Source organism: Scyliorhinus canicula, unplaced genomic scaffold (assembly GCF_902713615.1).
Source record: "Scyliorhinus canicula unplaced genomic scaffold, sScyCan1.1, whole genome shotgun sequence".
Lineage (NCBI taxonomy): Eukaryota > Metazoa > Chordata > Chondrichthyes > Carcharhiniformes > Scyliorhinidae > Scyliorhinus > Scyliorhinus canicula.
Window position 1 is genome coordinate 49,611 of NW_024056007.1, and position 19,915 is coordinate 69,525.

At 42.7% G+C, this 19,915-nt stretch overlaps 1 protein-coding gene across 1 annotated transcript; it reads left to right on the top strand.

The window, feature by feature from the left end:
• Positions 1-543: 543 nt before the first annotated feature.
• On the top strand, positions 544-7,074 carry LOC119961443 (probable G-protein coupled receptor 139). The gene is given in 3 exon segments (XM_038788817.1): positions 544-649; positions 6,175-6,430; positions 6,432-7,074. Coding segments are annotated over 3 exon segments (1,005 nt in total).
• Positions 7,075-19,915: the final 12,841 nt, after the last annotated feature.

The window sequence follows — 19,915 nt, forward strand, 5'->3', positions numbered from 1 at the left end:
TGCCTTCTTATTCTTGCTACCAAAGTTGCTAACCTCGCATTTATCCAAATTATGCTGCATCTCCCAATCATTTAGCCACTCACCCAACTTATCCAAATCACACTGAAGGATCTCTGCATCCTCCTCACAGCTCTCCCTCCCAAGCAACTTGTGTCATCTGCAAATTTAGAGATCTGACATTTTGTTCCTTCATCTAAATCGTCACATATATTATGAATCGCTTGGATTTGATTTATTGCCACGTGTACCGAGGTACAGTGAAAAGTATTGTTCTGTGTGCACCTCAAACAAATCATTCCGAACATGAAAAGAAAATACATAATAGGGAAACATAAAATACACAATGCTGTGGTACTCGCACCGATCCCTGGGGTACCCGGCTCGTCATTGCCTGCCAATTTGAAAAAGATCCGTTAATTCCTTCTATTTGTTGACCTGTCTGCCGACTAGTTTTCTATCCATCTCGATACACTACCCCCAATCCCATGCAGTTTAATTTTACACGCATTCAGATAATAATCATCTTACCTATTTGGACGGCAGATGTCGCAGCTCACAATATCACTGAAACATGGCCTACTATACGTCATAGAAATACGTCTTCCATTTACCTTCAATGTTAAATTCCTGCCAGCATGTGAGGCTCACGGTAACTGCCTGTGTCCCCCGTTGCTTCCGGGTCAGGAGACCACAGAGTATCTACAGACTACGCTCAGCATTCGAACAACCAGTTTGCAAACACTGTTAATCTTGATCCTGAATTTAAATGAGGACGTAAGGTCAGGGCATTTGGTGAGGCGTGCATAACTCGATTTTTAAAAAGAATTTAAGGGGAGCTAAGGTTATTTAGAATAATATTGAGAAGAAAATATTTCAAACATATTTATTCGGTTTGGTGACTAAATATCAATTGTTTTTTTGCGCCAAATTTTAAAATATTTCACACAAATGATTTAACGTGAAGTGGAACCAGTGTTTTCCTTGGATTACATGTCATTATGTGATGTTAATGTGCAATATATTTTTTTAAATATAATTTATTACAAACATATATCAAAACAGGTTACAGCGAATAAACACCCGGGAACCATACTTCCCAACAATCAACTATACAATCTGTACAGAGTTTTCTCCTTTTTCACCCACCTCCCCCGCGACGAATAGGTCACAAACATCCCCCACCTTTCCTCAAAACCCCCGGAAGCACCCTTGAACTTATACTTTATCTTCTCTAATCGCAGCAAGTCGTACAGGTCATTCAACCAAACCGCCTACCCCGGTGGCGTTGCCCACAGCTACTCCAGAAAAATGCGCCGCCGTGCAATCAGACAGGCGAAGGCCAAAACATTGGCCTTCCTCCACCCCATGAATTCAGTCTTCTCTAAAACACCAAATATCGCCACCAAAAGATCCGGGTCCACCTCCTCCTCCACTATCCTGGCTAAGATAGCGAATTAATGTACAATAATACAGTTAATCTCGATTATGTGTATCCCTGTATCAGTACAGAATTTAGGATGCAATAATGATCAGTACATGGAGGAACCATAATGTACACAGATGCTGTGGTGTTAATCAAGTCCCAGGGTGCATAAAACAATTCATCGGGTCTTAAACCCATCAGAGATACAGTGTAATGCAATTGCCCAGGATAGACTGGGTGAAACAACAATAATGTGTATCAGTCGATGCAGTGAAACAGCCAATCTTAATAATCAAGAGGCCTCGGATAGATGGAAACATATCCTTATATTTCCTTACGTGATTTAATCTCAATGTTCTTTACATCTGCCACGTGATCCGCTTTGTGCTGTTTAATGGTGTTAAACCTGCTGCATAAATTCAAGTTGTGAGAAGATTTTGTATGGCGCGGATGGTCATTGGTACGTGCTGGATAATTTGTATTGTGTGGGTTTAATTTTGATTTCTTCGAAGCTTATATGTTGCACGTGAGTCTAACTTCTGTTATGTGAGCACACTCGACAGCACGTGATTGTCACTGTCATTCTGATTGTTTCCAGTTCTAATGTCACTGAGCTAAGTTGCATTCTGTCTCATGGCCATAATGTTTCTTTGCGGACTCATAATAATGACCATTCCACAAGAGTAAGAGTTCCTTATATTTGCCTAAGTATTATCAAGTAACATTCATGGATATCCTGTGCTGTACAACACACGAAGATTGTTTGGCGTCTTCCTGAAATCTCCCAATATTCTAACTTCTCCAAATAAGAACGTGCAAATGACTACTGAAATGTTTGTTCAAGCAACTGTAACAAAATTGGATCCTAATTGCCTCCCTCTCGATTTCGAACTGTATAAATGTGGGCTTTTTGACCTTGTCATAAAGAATCTGTGACTGACTGCAGAATGCACGGCCAAATAACTGGTGTACGTTGTGCCATTTACTACCCAATTCTTGCTGCCGTTGGAGTTCCGGGTAAGCTGCTGCACTAACTCATTGACTTGAAGAATCACTGTTTTATGAAGGTACTTCTATTCATGTAAAATGACAACGTGATTTAATAATTCCCCTGTGTTTTCAACTTTATTTGAGCAAGGGAAGGTTAGATTTTTCTCATTTAAATATATCTTTAAACACTCGGGCCTTAATCATCAATTAACCTAGGACTATTCCTTGCCGCACCGAGGCTCGGCTACTTGTCAGTTGCCTGGTTAAAATTAATAATATTTTGGTCACCGTTTTGAAATCAATAATACCTGATCAACAGGAAGGTAGTTTTAGAATGCAACCTTTAGGTAGACTTTAAATGTTTGTGTTAGTGTAAATCGAGCAGTACCGAATGGATTACAATGTTATACAATTGTCTTGAATTATGATAGCATTGCATTGAGGTGAATTACATTTCAGGGGGGATACAGAACGAGCTGCAGATTCACTGTCAGCTATTTCACCCTTCCGCTTAAAATTAAGATTCATCCGCTTAAAATGATGGGGGATTGAAATTGCTATTATGCTGTAATGCATCCAGTTTTGCACTCGATCTGCTTTTCTGTCCCATTGACATCACAGGAGAAGAAAACCGGGCGAGCGTAAAACAAAATAATTTAACCGTTTTATGCATGAAACATTCGTCCAGCTAAGGAATTACTAGATTAGTGCTACAGCCACTTCATTCATCTACATTGATGAGACTGAGCAAAGGATATTACAGACGAATCATAGATATTTAGTGGGAATCATGTAATAGTCTGCGAATTGGAGATTGTGGTTATGTTCCTGGGTTAATGATCCAGAGACACGAGTTCGAATAATAATAATATTAATCTTTTGTTCATTAATCTGTCTGTTCAAAAGAACAAAGAACAAAGAAAATTACAGCACAGGAACAGGCCCTTCGGCCCTCCCAGCCTGCGCCGATCCAGATCCTTTATCTAAACCTGTTGCCTATTTTCTAAAGTCGACTTCTCTCGGTTCCCCACCCGTTCATATATCTTTCCAGATGCATCTTAAATGATGCTATCGTGCCCGCCTCTACCATCTCCGCTGGCAAAGCGTTCCAGGCACCCACCACCCTCTGCGTAAAAAAACTTTCCACGCACATCTCCCTTAAACTTTCCCCCCTCACCTTGAAATCGTGACACCTTGTAATTGACACCACCACACTTGGAAAAACCTTGTTTCTATCTACCCTGTCCATACTTCTAATAATTTTGTGTTCTGGTACACAGAGGGAGAATTCAGAATGTCCAAATTACCTAACGGCTCGTCTTCCGGGATACAGAATTTTATTTAAATTGAGATCACAAATAAATCTGGAATTAACTGATATTATCATTAATAATGATGGTGAAAATACCAGTTGCTGCAAAAACACCACCGGGCTCCATAACGTCCTTTATTGAAGAACATCAACATTGGCGGAAACATGATACCAGACTCATAACGAGATAACTGAACATTAACAGATCTCTGAAATGACCCGTAAAACCACTCAGTCGGTAAGGCGTGGCTCACCAACCGCCTTTCAATGGTTATAATCGATGGACAATAAATGCAATAAATGATGTCAAATCAATGGAATGAATCAATAAAAATGACAAAGTACTTTATTAAAAATATTTTTTACAGGATGTGGGCTTCGCTGGCTAGAGCTATTGTTGCCCATCCCAATTTCCCTTGAGAAGGTGGTGTGGTGATCTGCCTTCTTGAGCCACTTCAGTCCATGTAGTGTAGGTACACCTACTGTGCTATTAGGGAGGGAGTTCCAGGATTTTTACGCAGCCACAGTGAAGGTACCACAATATATGTCCAAATCAGGATGGTGAGTGACTTTTCGGAGAATCTCCAGGTGGCAGTATCTGCTGCTCTTCTCCTTCCAGGTCGTAGTAGTCGATGGTTTCGAAGGGAACTTCACTGAGTTCCTGCAATGAATCTTGTAAATTGTACACACTGCTGCGACTGTGCATCGGTGGTGGAGGGAATTAATGTTTGTGGAATGGGTGTCAATCAAGTGGAATGATTTGTCCTGGATGGATTTGAGCTTATTGACCATTATTAGAACTGCACTGATCCAAGCAAGTATTCCATTCCATCCCTAGCTTGTGCCTTGTAGATGGTGGACGGGCTTTGGGGCGGGTCGAAGGGGTGGGGGGGAGGGGGGGTGGGGGGAGGTGGGGGGGGGGGGGGGGGTTGGCAGGGAAGTTGCGGTCACAGGGTGAAGTAATCACCGTCGGATTCCGAGCCTTTAACCTGCGTACATGAACATAAGGGTAGAGGCAGAGTACAGCACGCAGCAGGTCGCGCCTGTCAACCATTCAATAAACTCGTGACTGATAATCGGATTCAAATCCATTTTGCCGCACCATATATAACTTGGTTGTCTCAGCCAGCAATACGCTGTCCATCTAAGCCTTGGATATTGAATATATATTTAACAATAAAAAGACCCAGAGCCATCTTGGCAGAGAATTCTAAAACAACACATCCATTTTTGTGAATAAATTCGTGCTCTTCTCAGTCCGAAATAACCTTTCCTTTATCGTGAAGTGATTCGCCATGAATCCAGAATCTTCGGGCATGACCTCTCTCATAGATTCTGTCAAGCCCTTTGAGAATGTTGTTTGTTTCAACGAGATGGCCTCATCGACATTTCAGACAATATAAACCCAATTTGTTTCGCCTCCGTCATAGAACAAAGAACATCATTTCTCATCAGAATGCAAACTAGCTTCCAAGCCAGCGGTTTCTAAGACGCAAACCATTGGATGTTTCTTCAGTTGTATTAAACTGACGCATCTGATTTATTTAAAATATTTCCTGATAGATTTTTTAAAAATAGAATTTACAGTGCATTTACAGCCATTTGCCCATCGAGTCTGCACCGGCTCATGGCAAGAGCTACCTACTTAAGCCCACGCCGTTAACCGATCCCCGTAACCCAGTAACCCCACCTAACATTTTTGGACACTCAGAGGCAATTTTGACCAATCCACCTAACCTGCACATCTTTGTACTGTGGGAGAAAAGCGAGCACCCGGAGGAAACCCACGCACACACGGGGAGAACATGTAAACTTCAGACAGAGAGTCACCCGGGGCCGGAATTGAACCTAGGACCCTGGATCTGTGAGGCAGAAGTGCGAACCATTGTGCTACCGTGCGGCCCTTGTTCCACCGTGTAGCACTCATCTCATTTTACATTTTTAAAATACAAATGCAACTAATATGTCACCGGTGTTAACAGGCTAGTCCCGTTTACCTGATATGTGATCCAAAATTTGAATGCGAAATATTTAATGTGACCCTCAGATCTTTCACCATTAAGTCCTTAGCTATGAAATGCACGCCTTGAATCGCATTGCCTTTTTGCCTCAATCTGCTTCTTCAATGCTTTCCTTAAACTTACCTAATTGTCCAGGTATTTGACATCTGACACAATGTCCTCTCATGTGGTGAGGTGTCAAAATTTGTTGTATCAATCATTTCTGAAGCGACTTGGGAAAACGTTTGATTTAAAGGGTACTACATGCGTTTAAGATGCCAGTGCAGCTGTTTATGAAACAGAATTGACATTGAAAATCCAAGAACAACTGTATCAGGTGTCCATATAACGAAGATTAACTGGGGGGAAAAAATCACAATTAGGCCGTGTGCATGGTTGGAATATGTTTAATAATAACTTTACAATTTTAATTCTGTTTTGTCTCTCAGTTAACTTGGTGGCGATTGTGGTCCTCTCCAGGGGAAGGTGTGGTCTCTCCAAATGCATCACTCGGTATCTGGTGTCTATGGCAGTGACTGATCTCCTAGTCGTTGTTACCGCTGTGATATTCAATCTGATTATTGGCATCTATTTTCCAGTTAGCTTTATGTCATTGACTCCAGCATGCACTCTGAGCACCGTGATAATCTATGCGGCCACCGAGAGTTCTGTCTGGTTAACCGTCGCTTTCACCTTTGATCGTTATTTGTTGCCAGAAACTGCAGACAACGTATTGCACCGAGAAAACAGCAGCTGTGGTGATAGGAACCGTTTGTTTTTTGAGCTGTTTAAAAAGCGTTCCTTGGTACTTTATGTATGAACCACTCTATGTAATGAACAATGTGCCGTGGTTTTGTAATGTAAAACTAAGCTTCTACACCTCACTTGCATGGACAGCCTATGACTGGTTTGCACGTGTGTTAAATCCAGGTCTGCCCTTCCTCCTGATTTTGCTGCTCAATGCTCTGACCGTCAGGCAAATCCTGACGGCCAGTAGATCCCGCCGGAGACTCCGGACTAACAGCAGTGGAGAGAATCAGAGTGATCCAGAGATGCTGAACAGGGGGAAGTCTGTTGTCTTACTCTTCGCCATCTCGGGAAGCTTTGTTCTGTTGTGGACGACGCACGTTGTCGATTTCCTGTACGTGAAAATTACAAATGAATCTTATTTCGGAGGATCCAATTTTAATGACCCCAGATTCATTCGCCGAGAAAGTGGAAATATGCTTCAGCTGCTGAGCTGTTGCACTAACACGTGCATTTATGCAGTGACGCAGAGACAATTTAGACAGGAGTTGAGGAATGCGGTAAAATATCTTGGAAATCTCATGGTAAAGTTAGTCAAGTAGGAAAGCCTTTTGTTTAAAGTACAAATCAAAATATATCTTGTAGTCCCAGGACTTCTGTTCTTGACAAATGGGGTGAAATTGATCTTCGGCAGCCATGTGAAAGGAGCCATTAAAAACCTTCTGTCCAATGACTTGTCAAGTGAAGAAAATTGAATCAGATGTAGAATAGACAGCTGGGTCCTAATTATCAGGTTTGTGTGACCAGTCCTTTCAATTCTGTCGCAATCCTTCTTTCGAAGTTTTCCCTTTGGAACATGAGAAGTAAGAGATTCTGCGTTGCCATTTAGTATGATCGGGATCGAGGTTCCAGATTAAATCCACGATTCTGCTCTGTCCCTTTATTCTTTAAATCACACAGTACCTCAAAATCCATCAATATCAACCTTGAATATGCCGAATGACGGTATAAACACAGCCAAATGAAATCGAAAAATCCAAATGTTGTAACTGTATGAATGCAGCTAATGTTCATAATTCCAGCCTCAATTCCTTCTCCTGAACATCTAATCTTTTGTTTAACACTATTTAGACGGAGAAACAGCTTCTCAATAAAAATGCTGTTAGTTTCCAAGAGGTGAAACATTCCAATTAGATGGCTTCCCATGCTCTGAATCTCTAGAGACTTTCGACCCATTCCAGGGAATCTTCAGCCGGTCTCTCTCCATGCTGCCTCCTCCTTATACAAAAAGATAGTATTGAGTGTCCTGGTAGATTTTCATTCATTAGAGGTTATAAGTGAAAAATTAAAATAAATAAGTAGAAAATATTGTTTGACGATTTACCCTTAATGAATCATTGAGCTAGTTTAAGCGAAGGTGCTGCTACCTGTGAGAAATCATTTCGCACATCAATTAGTTCTGCACGCTTGTATGCTTCACCCGATGCCTGTGTTTATGTTTTTACATTGTGTTCCTTGTGTTTCCCTATTACGTATTTTCTTTTCATGTATTAAATGATTTCTTTGAGCTGCACGCAGTAAAATACTTTTCACTGTTCCTCTGTACACGTGACAATAAACTAATCCAATACAATGCCTACATGAAGAAACCAACAATATCAAAGCCCTCATGATCTTCAACATTTAAGTCAACTCGCCTCTTATTCTTCTAAACTCTCACACACATTATGTCCATAAAACACATCTGATTTGAGTTCAGATTTCAATCACAAAATACCTGGACAACCTCAGCAGGTCTGACAATGTCTCTGTAGAGAGAAAGGAGCGAACATTTCGAGTCGGGATGGCTGTTTATCAAAGCTATGAGCAGCAACGTTAGCAGCATCTGCAAATTTGGAAATCTCAATCAATACATAACATGGAATTTGAATAATACAAAACAGGACTGAACTTTGGGGAACACCATTGTTTCTCACCAAAATCAAGGTTACCTTGACATTTGTCCGTAAGACAAATGCGGGATAAAATGAGATTGTCCAAATTACTGGTCTGAACGGAAAAACAGAAAAACTGGGGCGAGACTGCAGACTACACAAAACCAAGGAAGAAGGTTATCTCGGATTGCAACCGGACCTTGATCAACTGGCCGCTGGGCCGATGAATGACAGATGAAGTTTAATTTAGTTGAATGTAAGGTAGATCGAATCGGGGCAGGACCTACTCACTTAGTGGAAGGGAGTTGGGAGAGGTATAGAACAAAGAAATCTAGGATCACAGGTTCATAGGTCCTTAAAGGTGGAGTCACAGGTGGTCAGGGTGGTGAAAATCCAGGAGAGAGAAAGAGGGAGAGACGCACACGCAAACATACACACCAACAGAAAGGGAAGGAAAACAGACAAATAATCCACCTCAGTTTGTGTTCAATGCTAACCAGGAGGATGATAATACACAGGGTTTCAGCAATTGGAAACAATGCTACTGGATGTCGAGGGGAGATGAGGCCGACTGTAATGCGCCGGGAGGAAGAGATCAAAGCAGAGTGTTGGAAAATCAGACACAGGTACAGATAGCCATGCGGTAAGTCTCACAGACAGGGATGAGCAGAAAGTGTCTGAACAGGTGGAGAAAGACTAACTGACGAGATACTGAACGAAAAATAAATTACATAACTGTTGAATGTAGTTACTAGAATGTAAATCACATAACTAGGTGGTTACAAACTATTACGTATTGTGTGGAGTCAGGATGACTTATTGGAAATACAGGGTACATAAGAACATAAGAACATAAGAACTAGGAGCAGGAATAGGCCATCTGGCCCCTCGAGCCTGCTCCACCATTCAATGAGATCATGGCTGATCTTTTGTGGACTCAGCTCCACTTTCCGGCCCGAACACCATAACCCTTAATCCCTTTATTCTTCAAAAAACTATCTATCTTTACCTTAAAAACATGTAATGAAGGAGCCTCAACTGCTTCACTGGGCAAGAAATTCAATAGATTCACAACCCTTTGGGTGAAGAAGTTCCTCCTAAACTCAGTCCTAAATCTACTTCCCCTTATTTTGAGGCTATGCCCCCTAGTTCTGCTGTCACCTGCCAGTGGAAACAACCTGCCCGCATCTATCCTATCTATTCCCTTCATAATTTTAAATGTTTCTATAAGATCCCCCCTCATCCTTCTAAATTCCAACGAGTACAGTCCCAGTCTACTCAACCTCTCCTCATAATCCAACCCCTTCAGCTCTGGGATTAACCTAGTGAATCTCCTCTGCACACCCTCCAGCGCCAGTACGTCCTTTCTCAAGTAAGGAGACCAAAACTGAACACAATACTCCAGGTGTGGCCGCACCAACACCTTATACAATTGCAACATTACCTCCCTAGTCTTAAACTCCATCCCTCTAGCAATGAAGGACAAAATTCCATTTGCCTTTTTAGTCACCTGTTGCACTTGTAAACCAACCTTCTGTGACTCATGCACTAGCACACCCAAGTCTCTCTGAACAGCGGCATGCTTTAATATTTTATCGTTTAAATAATAATCCCGTTTGCTGTTATTCCTACCAAAATGGATAACCTCACATTTGTTAACATTGTATTCCATCTGCCAGACCCGAGCCCATTCACTTAACCTATCCAAATCCCTCTGCAGACTTCCAGTATCCTCTGCACTTTTCGCTTTACCACTCATCTTAGTGTCATCTGCAAACTTGGACACATTGCCCTTGGTCCCCAACTCCAAATCATCAATGTAAATTGTGAACAATTGTGGGCCCAACACGGATCCCTGAGGGACACCACTAGCTACTAATTGCCAACCAGAGAAACACCCATTTATCCCAACTCTTTGCTTTCTATTAATTAACCAATCCTCTATCCATGCTACTACTTTACCCTTAATGCCATGCATCTTTATCTTATGCAGCAACCTTTTGTGTGGCATCTTGTCAAACGCTTTCTGGAAATTCAGATATACCACATCCATCGGCTCCCCGTTATCTACTGCACTGGTAATGTCCTCAAAAAATTCCACTAAATTAGTTAGGCATGACCTGCCTTTTACAAACCCATGCTGTGTCTCCCAATGGGACAATTTCTATCCAGATGCCTCGCAATTTCTTCCTTGATGATAGATTCCAGCATCTTCCCTACTACCGAAGTTAAGCTCACTGGCCTATAATTTCCTGCTTTCTGCCTACCTCCTTTTTTAAACAGTGGCGTCACGTTTGCTAATTTCCAATCCACCGGGACCACCCCAGAGTCTAGTGAATTTCGGTAAATTATCACTAGTGCATCTGCAATTTCCCTAGCCATCTCTTTTAGCACTCTGGGATGCATTCCATCAGGGCCAGGAGACTTGTCTACCTTTAGCCCATTAGCTTGCCCATCACTCCCTCCTTAGTGATAACAATCCTCTCAACGTCCTCACCTGTCATAGCCTCATTTCTATCAGTCGCTGGCATGTTATTTGTGTCTTCCACTGTGAAGACCGACCCAAAAAACCTGTTCAGTTCCTCAGCCATTTCCTCATCTCCCATTATTAAAACTCCCTTCTCATCCTCTAAAGGACCAATATTTACCTTAGCCACTCTTTTTTGTCTTATATATTTGTAAAAACGTTTACTGACTGTTTTTATATTCTGAGCAAGTTTACTCTCATACTCTATCTTACTCTTCTTTATAGCTTTTTTAGTAGCTTTCTGTTGCCCCCTAAAGATTTCCCAGTCCTCTAATCTCCCAGCAATCTTTGCCACTTTATATGCTTTTTCCTTCAATTTGATACTCTCCCTTATTTCCTTAGATATCCACGGTTGATTTTCCCTCTTTCTTCCGTCCTTCCTTTTTATTGGTATAAACCTTTGCTGAGCACTGTGAAAAATCGCTTGGAAGGTTCTCCACTGTTCCTCAACTGTTCCACCATAAAGTATTTGCTCCCAGTCTACCTTAGCTAGTTCTTCTCTCATCCCCTTGTAATCTCCTTTGTTTAAACACAAAACACTAGTATTTGATTTTACTTTCTCACCCTCCATCTGTATTTTAAATTCCACCATATTGTGATCGCTCCTTCCGAGAGGATCCCTAACTATGAGATCATGAATCAATCCTGTCTCATTACACAGGACAAGATCTAGGACCGCTTGTTCCCTCGTAGGTTCCATTACATACTGTTCTAGGAAACTATCGCGGATACATTCTATAAAGCTCCTCCTCAAGGTTGCCTTGACCGACCTGGTTAAACCAATCGACATGTAGATTAAAATCCCCCATGATAACTGCTGTACCATTTCTACATGCATCAGTTATTTCTTTGTTTATTGCCTGCCCCACCATAACATTACTACTTGGTGGCCTATAGACTACTCCTATCAGTGACTTTTTTGCCTTACTATTCCTGATTTCCACCCAAATGGATTCAACCTTATCCTCCATAGCACCGATGTCATCCCTTACTATTGCCCGGATGTCATCCTTAAATAACAGAGCAACACCACCTCCCTTACCATCCACTCTGTCCTTCCGAATTGTTTGATACCCTCGGATATTTAACTCCCAGTCGTGACCATCCTTTAACCATGTTTCAGTAATGGCCACTAAATCATAGTCATTTACGATGATTTGTGCCATCAACTCATTTACTTTATTCCGAATACTACGAGCATTAAGGTAAAGTACACTTATTTTGGTTTTTTTACCTCTGTTTTGAATCTTAACATCTCCAGTTTTATTCCTTTTGTTATTACTGGACCTATTCACTGTGCTCCCCTCAGTCACTATACCTTGTACTGTCGCCCTTTTAGATTTCTGACTATGTCTTCTCTGCCTTGCACTTTTCCCCTTACTTCCTTTTGCTTCTGTCCCTGTTTTACTACTTTCCAACTTCCTGCATCGGTTCCCATTCCCCTGCCACATTAGTTTAAACCCTCCCCAACAGCTCTAGAAAACACCCCCCCTAGGACATCGGTTCCAGTCCTGCCCAGGTGCAGACCGTCCGGTTTGTACTGGTCCCACCTCCCCCAGAACCGGTCCAAATGCCCCAGGAATTTGAATCCCTCCCTCTTGCACCATCTCTCGAGCCACGCATTCATCCTATCTATCCTGACATTCCTACTCTGACTAGCTCGTGGCACTGGTAGCAATCCTGAGATTACTACCTTTGAGGTCCTACTTTTTAGTTTAACTCCTAACTCCCTGAATTCCGCTTGTTGGACCTCATCCCGTTTTTTACCTATATCGTTGGTGCCTATGTGCACCACGACAGCTGGCTGTTCACCCTCCCCCCCCCCCCCCCCCCCCCCCCAGAATGTCCTGCAGCCGCTCCGAGACATTCTTGACCCTTGCACCAGGGAGGCAACATACCATCCTGGAGACTCGATTGCGTCCACAGAACCGCCTGTCTATTCCCCTTACGATCGAGTCCCCTATCACTATAGCCCTGCCATTTTTCTTCCTGCCCTGCTGTGCAGCAGAGCCAGCCACGGTGCCATGAACCTGGCTGCTGCTGCCTTCCCCTGGTGAGCCATCTCCCTCAACAGTATCCAAAGCGGTATATCTGTTTTGCAGGGAGATGACCGCAGGGGACACCTGCACTGCCTTCCTACTCGTGCTCTTTCTTTTGGTCACCCATTTTCTATCTCCCTCAGTAACCTTCACCTGCGGTGTGACCAACTCACTAAATGTGCTATCCACGACCTCCTCAGCATCGCGGATGCTCCAAAGTGAGTCCATCCGCAGCTCCAGAGCCGTCAAGCGGTCTAACAAGAGCTGCAACTGAACACACTTCTTGCACGTGAAGGAACCAGGGACAGTGGACGTGTCTTTTAGTCTCCCGTGCCTTGTTAACGTTGTGTGTCTCAGCACAGCACAATACTCTGCGTTGTCAGACAATTATGCTTCGTGAACACTTGAAGTTAGCCATGAGGTGGAGATGCCAGCGTTGGATTGGGGTGGGCACAATAAGATGTCTTATAACACCAGGTTAAAGTCTAACAGATTTGTTACGAATCACTAGCTTTAGGAGAACAGCTCCTTCTGATCAAGGAGCTGCAATCCTAAAGCTCTTAATTCGAAACAAACCTGTTGGACTTTAACTTCGTGTTGTAAGTCTTCTCACAACACTTAAAGGGTCAATTCTTGTGACTTTATCCAATGTAGCATATAACCTCCACTTCCCAGAGGCAGTTGTATTTTTTTCAGAACGTTTTTATTTTCAGTAGATTTTGAGGTCTTCTGTCTGGGTGCTGAATTTACTAAGAAAAATAGAGGTTGGTTAAGGATGTGATGTCGAATAATTGCAGTTTTATGTCACACTATCTCCGGAACTCAATTTGATCCTCGGTGGATCTTGAAACACTGACTCCATTGCCTCAGTGGCCTGAATAAGGATAAATATAAATGTCAAACAGATGAAAGACAGCGTAAAATCAGAAGAAGGAAAACACCTACAACATAAGCGCAGGCGCTTCGTACTGGTTCATAGATTCTGCATCAAATTGAATTGGGCCCAACCCACCTTCATGTCAACAGTGGAGTTAAATGAAGCGACCTCCTGAAATGTGAACTTGAATTTATTTCTCTCTGACTGATGAGGGGAAATGTCAACTTCGATAACAGATGTACAGGTTTTCTGAAATATATAATTTTCCATTGGCGCCCTCTCCCCCCCCCCTCCCCCCGTCCCCCAGTCCCCCAACTTATATCAGTGAAACAGCTAACCTGACTATTACCACCTTGTTATTTGTGGGAGCTTGACATGTACAAGTTGGCTGTCACGTTTCTTAGATTAAGGAAGTTTCTCTAGGCTTTTTGAAGTCCTGATGTCATGCATACTGCTGTATCAATGGAAATGTATATTTATTTATTCCGTGATCCACTGATTAAGTTCAGCACCTTTCCTGGAAAATGTCAGTTCCCGACAAATAAATACATCGCTTTTAAATAAAAAATATCTTGTTTCTCGTTTTCTCAATCTCATCAAGATTTTATACAATTTTAAGTTGCAACGTCGCGCACCGAGAACTGAAGTGAGCGCGACATAGCAATAGGAACTGGGCCTATCATCCTCCACAGCAAATATGAGGAAGAACAGGTTTAACCTATTCTACATGAACCTCACAAGCAGATGGAGTTAAAATGAGATTTGTGAACACGGAGTGGTCCCAGGCCCACACTCTCCCACCAGAGAGGGATAGGAAAATGACAATTGCTAAGCCGTTGCACCAATCCTGCCGCCAGAGAATGGAGAAATAAAATTGTTTAGTCCATTGTACTCATTCTTCCGCCAGAGAGAGGGAAAAGAGCAATTGATTACCCATTATCTCTGTGGGTCGAGTTGAGGAATCGCAAAGGTAAAAAGGGAGTTATGTACAGGCCCCCGAGCAGTAGCCATTATGTAGGGCAGAAAATAAATCAGGAGATAGAAAAGGCATGTAAGAAAGGCAATATTACAATAATCATGGGCGACGTCAATATGCAGGTGGACTGGGAAAATCGGGTTGATAGTGTATCCCAAGAAAAGGAATTTGTGGATTGTCTAAGAGATGTTTTTTTTGGAGCAGCTTGTGACAGAGCTGACTAGGGAACAGGCAATTCTGGGTTTGGTGGTGTGTAATAAGGTGGGCGTAATTAGGGAACGAAAGGTTAAGGAGCACTTAGGGAGCAGTGAGCACAATATAATGAAATTTACCCTGCAGTTTGAGAGGGAGAAGCTTGAATCAGGTGTAACTCTATTTAATTAAATAACGGTAACTGCAAAGACATGAGGGATGAGCTGGCGAGAGTTTATTGGAAAAGGAGCCTCACAGCAAAGACATTAGAACAGCAATGGTAGGGTTTGTGGGGGGTTATTCGGGAGGCACAACAGAAATTCATTCAACTGAGGAGGAAACATGCTAAGGGGAGGACAAGGTATCCATGGGTTTTTTTTTTAAATTTAGATTACCCAATTATTTTTTCCAATTAAGGGGCAATTTAGCGTGGCCAATCCACCTACTCTGCACATTTTTTTGGATTGTGGGGCGAAACCCACGCAGACACGGGGAGAATGTGCAAACTCCACATGGACAGTGACCCAGAGCCGGGATCGAACCTGGGACCTCAACGCCGTGAGGCGGTTGTGCTAACCACTAGGCCACCGTGCTGCCCTAAGGTATCCATGGTTGACGAGGGAAGTCAAGGACAGCATAAAAGAAAACAGAAATAGCGTACAAAGTGGCGTGGATTAGTGGGAAGCTGAGGATTGGGAAGCCTTTAAAGTGAGCAGAAGACAACTACAAAAGCAATAAGGGGAGAGAAGATGAAATAGGAGTTCAAGCTCGCTAGTAATATAAAAAATAATAGGAAGAGTTGTTTCAATATACGAAACGTAAGAGAGAGGCAAAAATAAACATTACACGACTGGAAAATGTGGCTGCAGAAGTATTAATAGCAAACAAAGAAATGGCAGAAGAATTGAATAGTTACTTTGCATCAGTCTTCACGGTGGAAGACAACAGTGGGATGCCAGAGCTCCAAGAGAATCAGGGGCAGATGTGAGTGCATGGCCTTCACTAAGGAGAAGGTTCTGGGGGCACGGAAAGGTATGAACGTGGACAAATCACCTGGACCGGATGGACTACATCCCGGCTTCTAAAAAAGATAGCTGAGGAGATTGTGGAGGCATTGGTGGTGATCTTTCAGGAATCGGTCGAGACAGGAAGGGTCGTAGAGGACTGGAAGTGGCTAAAGTAACGCTGCTGTTGAAAAAGGGAGGGAAGGAGAAGACAGACTATCATAGGCTGGTTAGCCTGACTGCGGTCATTGGTAAGATTTTAGTGTCCATTATTAAAGATGAGATCTCTGAGTACTTGAAAGTGCATGATAAAATAGGACTGTGTCAACACGGCTTTGTCAAAGGGAGGTCATGTCTGACAAATCTGTTAGAGTTCTTTGAGGAGGTAACAAGGAAGTTAGACAACGGAGAACCAAAGGACGTGGCTTATTTAGATTTTCAGAAGGCCTTTGGCAAGATGTCGCATCGGAGACTGTTAAATAAGTTAAGAGCTTATGGTGTTAAGGGTAAGATCCTGGCATGGATAGAGGATTGACTGACTGGCAGAAGGCAGAGAGCGGGAATAAAGGAGTCTTTTTTAGGATGACTGTCGGTGACTACTGGTGTGCCTCAGGTTTCGTTGCTGCGATCCCAACATTTCTCAACATACATTAATGATCTGCAAGAAGGAAGTAAAGGCACTACTGCGAAGTTTTCAGATGCTACAATGATCTGTGGGGGGACAGGTAGTATTGAGGAAGCGGGGAGGGGTTGGCTGCAGAAATACTTTGACAGGTTGGAGAGTGGGCAATGCAGTGGCAGATGGAATACAATGTGGAAAAGTGTGAGGTTATGCACTTTGGAAGGAGGAATGGAGGTATAAACCACATTCTAAATGGGCAAATGCCAGGAAATCAGATGTACAAAGGGATTTGGGAGTTCTTGTTCACGATTCCTAAGGTTCACATGCAGGTTCAGTCGGAAGTTGAGAAGGAAAATGCAATGTTGGCATTCATGTCGAGAGGCGAGAATACAAGGGCAGGGATGTACTGTTGAGGCTGTATAAGGCTCTGGTCAGACCCAATTTGGAGTATTGTGAAATGTTTTGTGGCTCGTATCTAAGCAACAATGTGCTGGCCTTGGAAAGGGTCCAGATGAGGTTCACAAGAATGTTCCCTAGAATGAACGGCTTGTCGTATGAAGAACGGTAACGGTTGGGGAATCTGGGACTGGACTCGTTGGAGTTTAGAAGGATGAGATGAGTGGTGGGGGCGGGGTTGAACTTACAGGATACTGCGAGGCCTGGATAGTGTGGACGTGGAGAGGGTATTTCCACTTTAGGAAAAACTAGCACCAGACACAGTCTCAGACTGAAAGGACCATCCTTTAAAACAGAGATGAGGAGGAATTTCTTCAGCCAGAGGGTAGTGAATTTGTAGAACTCATTGCCGCAGAAGGCTGTGGAGGCCAAATCATGGAGTGTCTTTAATACAGAGATAGATGGGTTCTTAAGGGGAGATTAATAAGGGGATCATGGGTTATGGAGAGAAGGCAGGGGAATGGGGACGAGAATAATATCGGACATTATTGAACAGGGGAGCAGACTCAGGGGGGCGAGTGACGTAATTCTGCTCCTGTGTCTTATGGTCTGATGGCCTTCAATTCATTCTTCCGCCAGAGAGAAGATAAAGACTAATTTTTAGTCCATTGTACTCATTGTTTCATTAAAGGGAGGAGAAAGATTTATTGCTAACCCATTATGTTAATTCCTCCGCCAGAGGGAGGAGAATAGGTACTTGATAACCCATTATACTCATTCTTGCATCAGAGAAAGGAGAAGGGTAATTGATAATCAATTATACACATTCTTGCATCAGAGAGACGAGAAGGGTAATTGATATCCCATTACACTCATTCTTCCATCAGAGAGAGGAGAAGGGTAATTGATAATCTGGTTATACTCATTCTCCCACCAGTGGGAGGAGAAAGGGTAATTGATATCCCGTTATCCTCATCCTTCCATCAGAGAGAGGAGAAGGGGTAATTGATTGTCCATTATACTCATCCTTCCATCAGAGAGAGGAGAAGGGGTAATAGATAACCCATTATACTCCTTCTTACATCAGAGAGAGGAGAACCCGTAATTGATAAGCCATTGTACTCATCCTTCCATCAGAGAGAGGAGAAGGGGTAATTGATTGTCCATTATACTCATTCTTCCATTGGACAGAAGAAAAACGGTAATTGATAACCCATGATGCTATTTCTTCCATCATAGAGAGGAGAAGGGGTAATTGATTATCCGTTATACTCATCCTTCCATCAGAGAGAGGAGAAGGGGTAATTGATTATCCGTTATACTCATGCTTGCATCAGAGAGAGGAGAAGGGGTAATTGATTATCCGTTATACTCATCCTTCCATCAGAGAGAGGAGAAGGGGTAATTGATTATCCGTTATACTCATCCTTCCATCAGAGAGAGGAGAAGGGGTAATTGATTATCCGTTCTACTCATCCTTCCATCAGAGAGAGGAGAAGGGGTAATTGATTATCCGTTATACTCATCCTTCCATCAGAGAGAGGAGAAGGGGTAATTGATAACCCATTATACTCATTCTTCCATCAAAGAGACGAGAAGGGGTAATTGATTATCCGTTATACTCATCCTTCCATCAGAGAGAGGAGAAGGGTAATTGATAACCCATAATTGTCATTCTTCCATCAGAAAGGAGAAGAATAATTGATAACCCTTAAACTAATTCTTCCATCAGAGAGAGGACATAGACATAGACATAGAATTTACAGTGCAGAAGGAGGCCATTCGGCCCATCGAGTCTGCACTGGCTCTTGGAAAGAGCACCCTACCCAAGGTCAACATCTCCACCCTATCCTTATAACTCAGTAACCCCACCCAACACAAAGGGCAATTTTGGACACTAAGGGCAATTTATCATGGCCAATCCACCTAACCCGCACATCTTTGGACTGTGGGAGGAAACCGGAGCACCCGGAGGAAACCCACGCATACACGGGGAGGATGTGCAGACTCCGCACAGACAGTGACCCAAGCTGGAATCGAACCTGGGACGCTGGAGCTGTGAAGCGATTGTGCTATCCACAATGCTACCGTGCTGCCTTAGAAGGATAATTGATAATCAATTATACTCATTCTTCCATCAGAGAGAGGAGAAGGGGTAATTGATAACACATTATACTCATTCTTCCACCAGAGGGAGGAGAAAGGTAATTCCATTTACATTTGATATTCTTAATACTGTTGTGTGACCACAATATTAAAAGATTAAATCTGTATATTTATCGTGTATTTATATATACACTCTGGAACGTAACACATTCTCACTCATGGACACACAAAAGACGAGTAAATCAGAGCAAGATGTACTCATGCACACATGTGCAAACACTGAAGACCAAACAAAGCCGCCAGGCTACAGGAGAAATTTAAATTAAGATGCATTTTTAACGCACATGTAAAATCTGACACTAATAGTTATTGCTCTTTCAAAGACTGGAACCATGTTCTCCTTTAGAAACCGATAAATGAACGACTTGCCTGACACAAATATATATTTTTTTAATTCGTCCGATGTATTACCAGTCATCATGGACAATAACTCTGTTAGTAGCAGTCTGAACTATCTCCAAAATCACAATTGTAGATCAAAAGAGCATAACAAATACTATCAGAACCAGTCTATGGGCCTGACACTGCTTCCATATCTGATGGGATCATGTCTGGCATTGGGTCTTCCCCCAATGTCCGACCCACTCCTCATGTCCTTTGATCCTCTGAGAACCAACAATATACCTACCCCAGCCTTCAATATATTCACCGTTGGGCCAATCACGTTGGCACGGTGATTAGCAATGCTGCCTTGCAGCGCCAAGGATCGT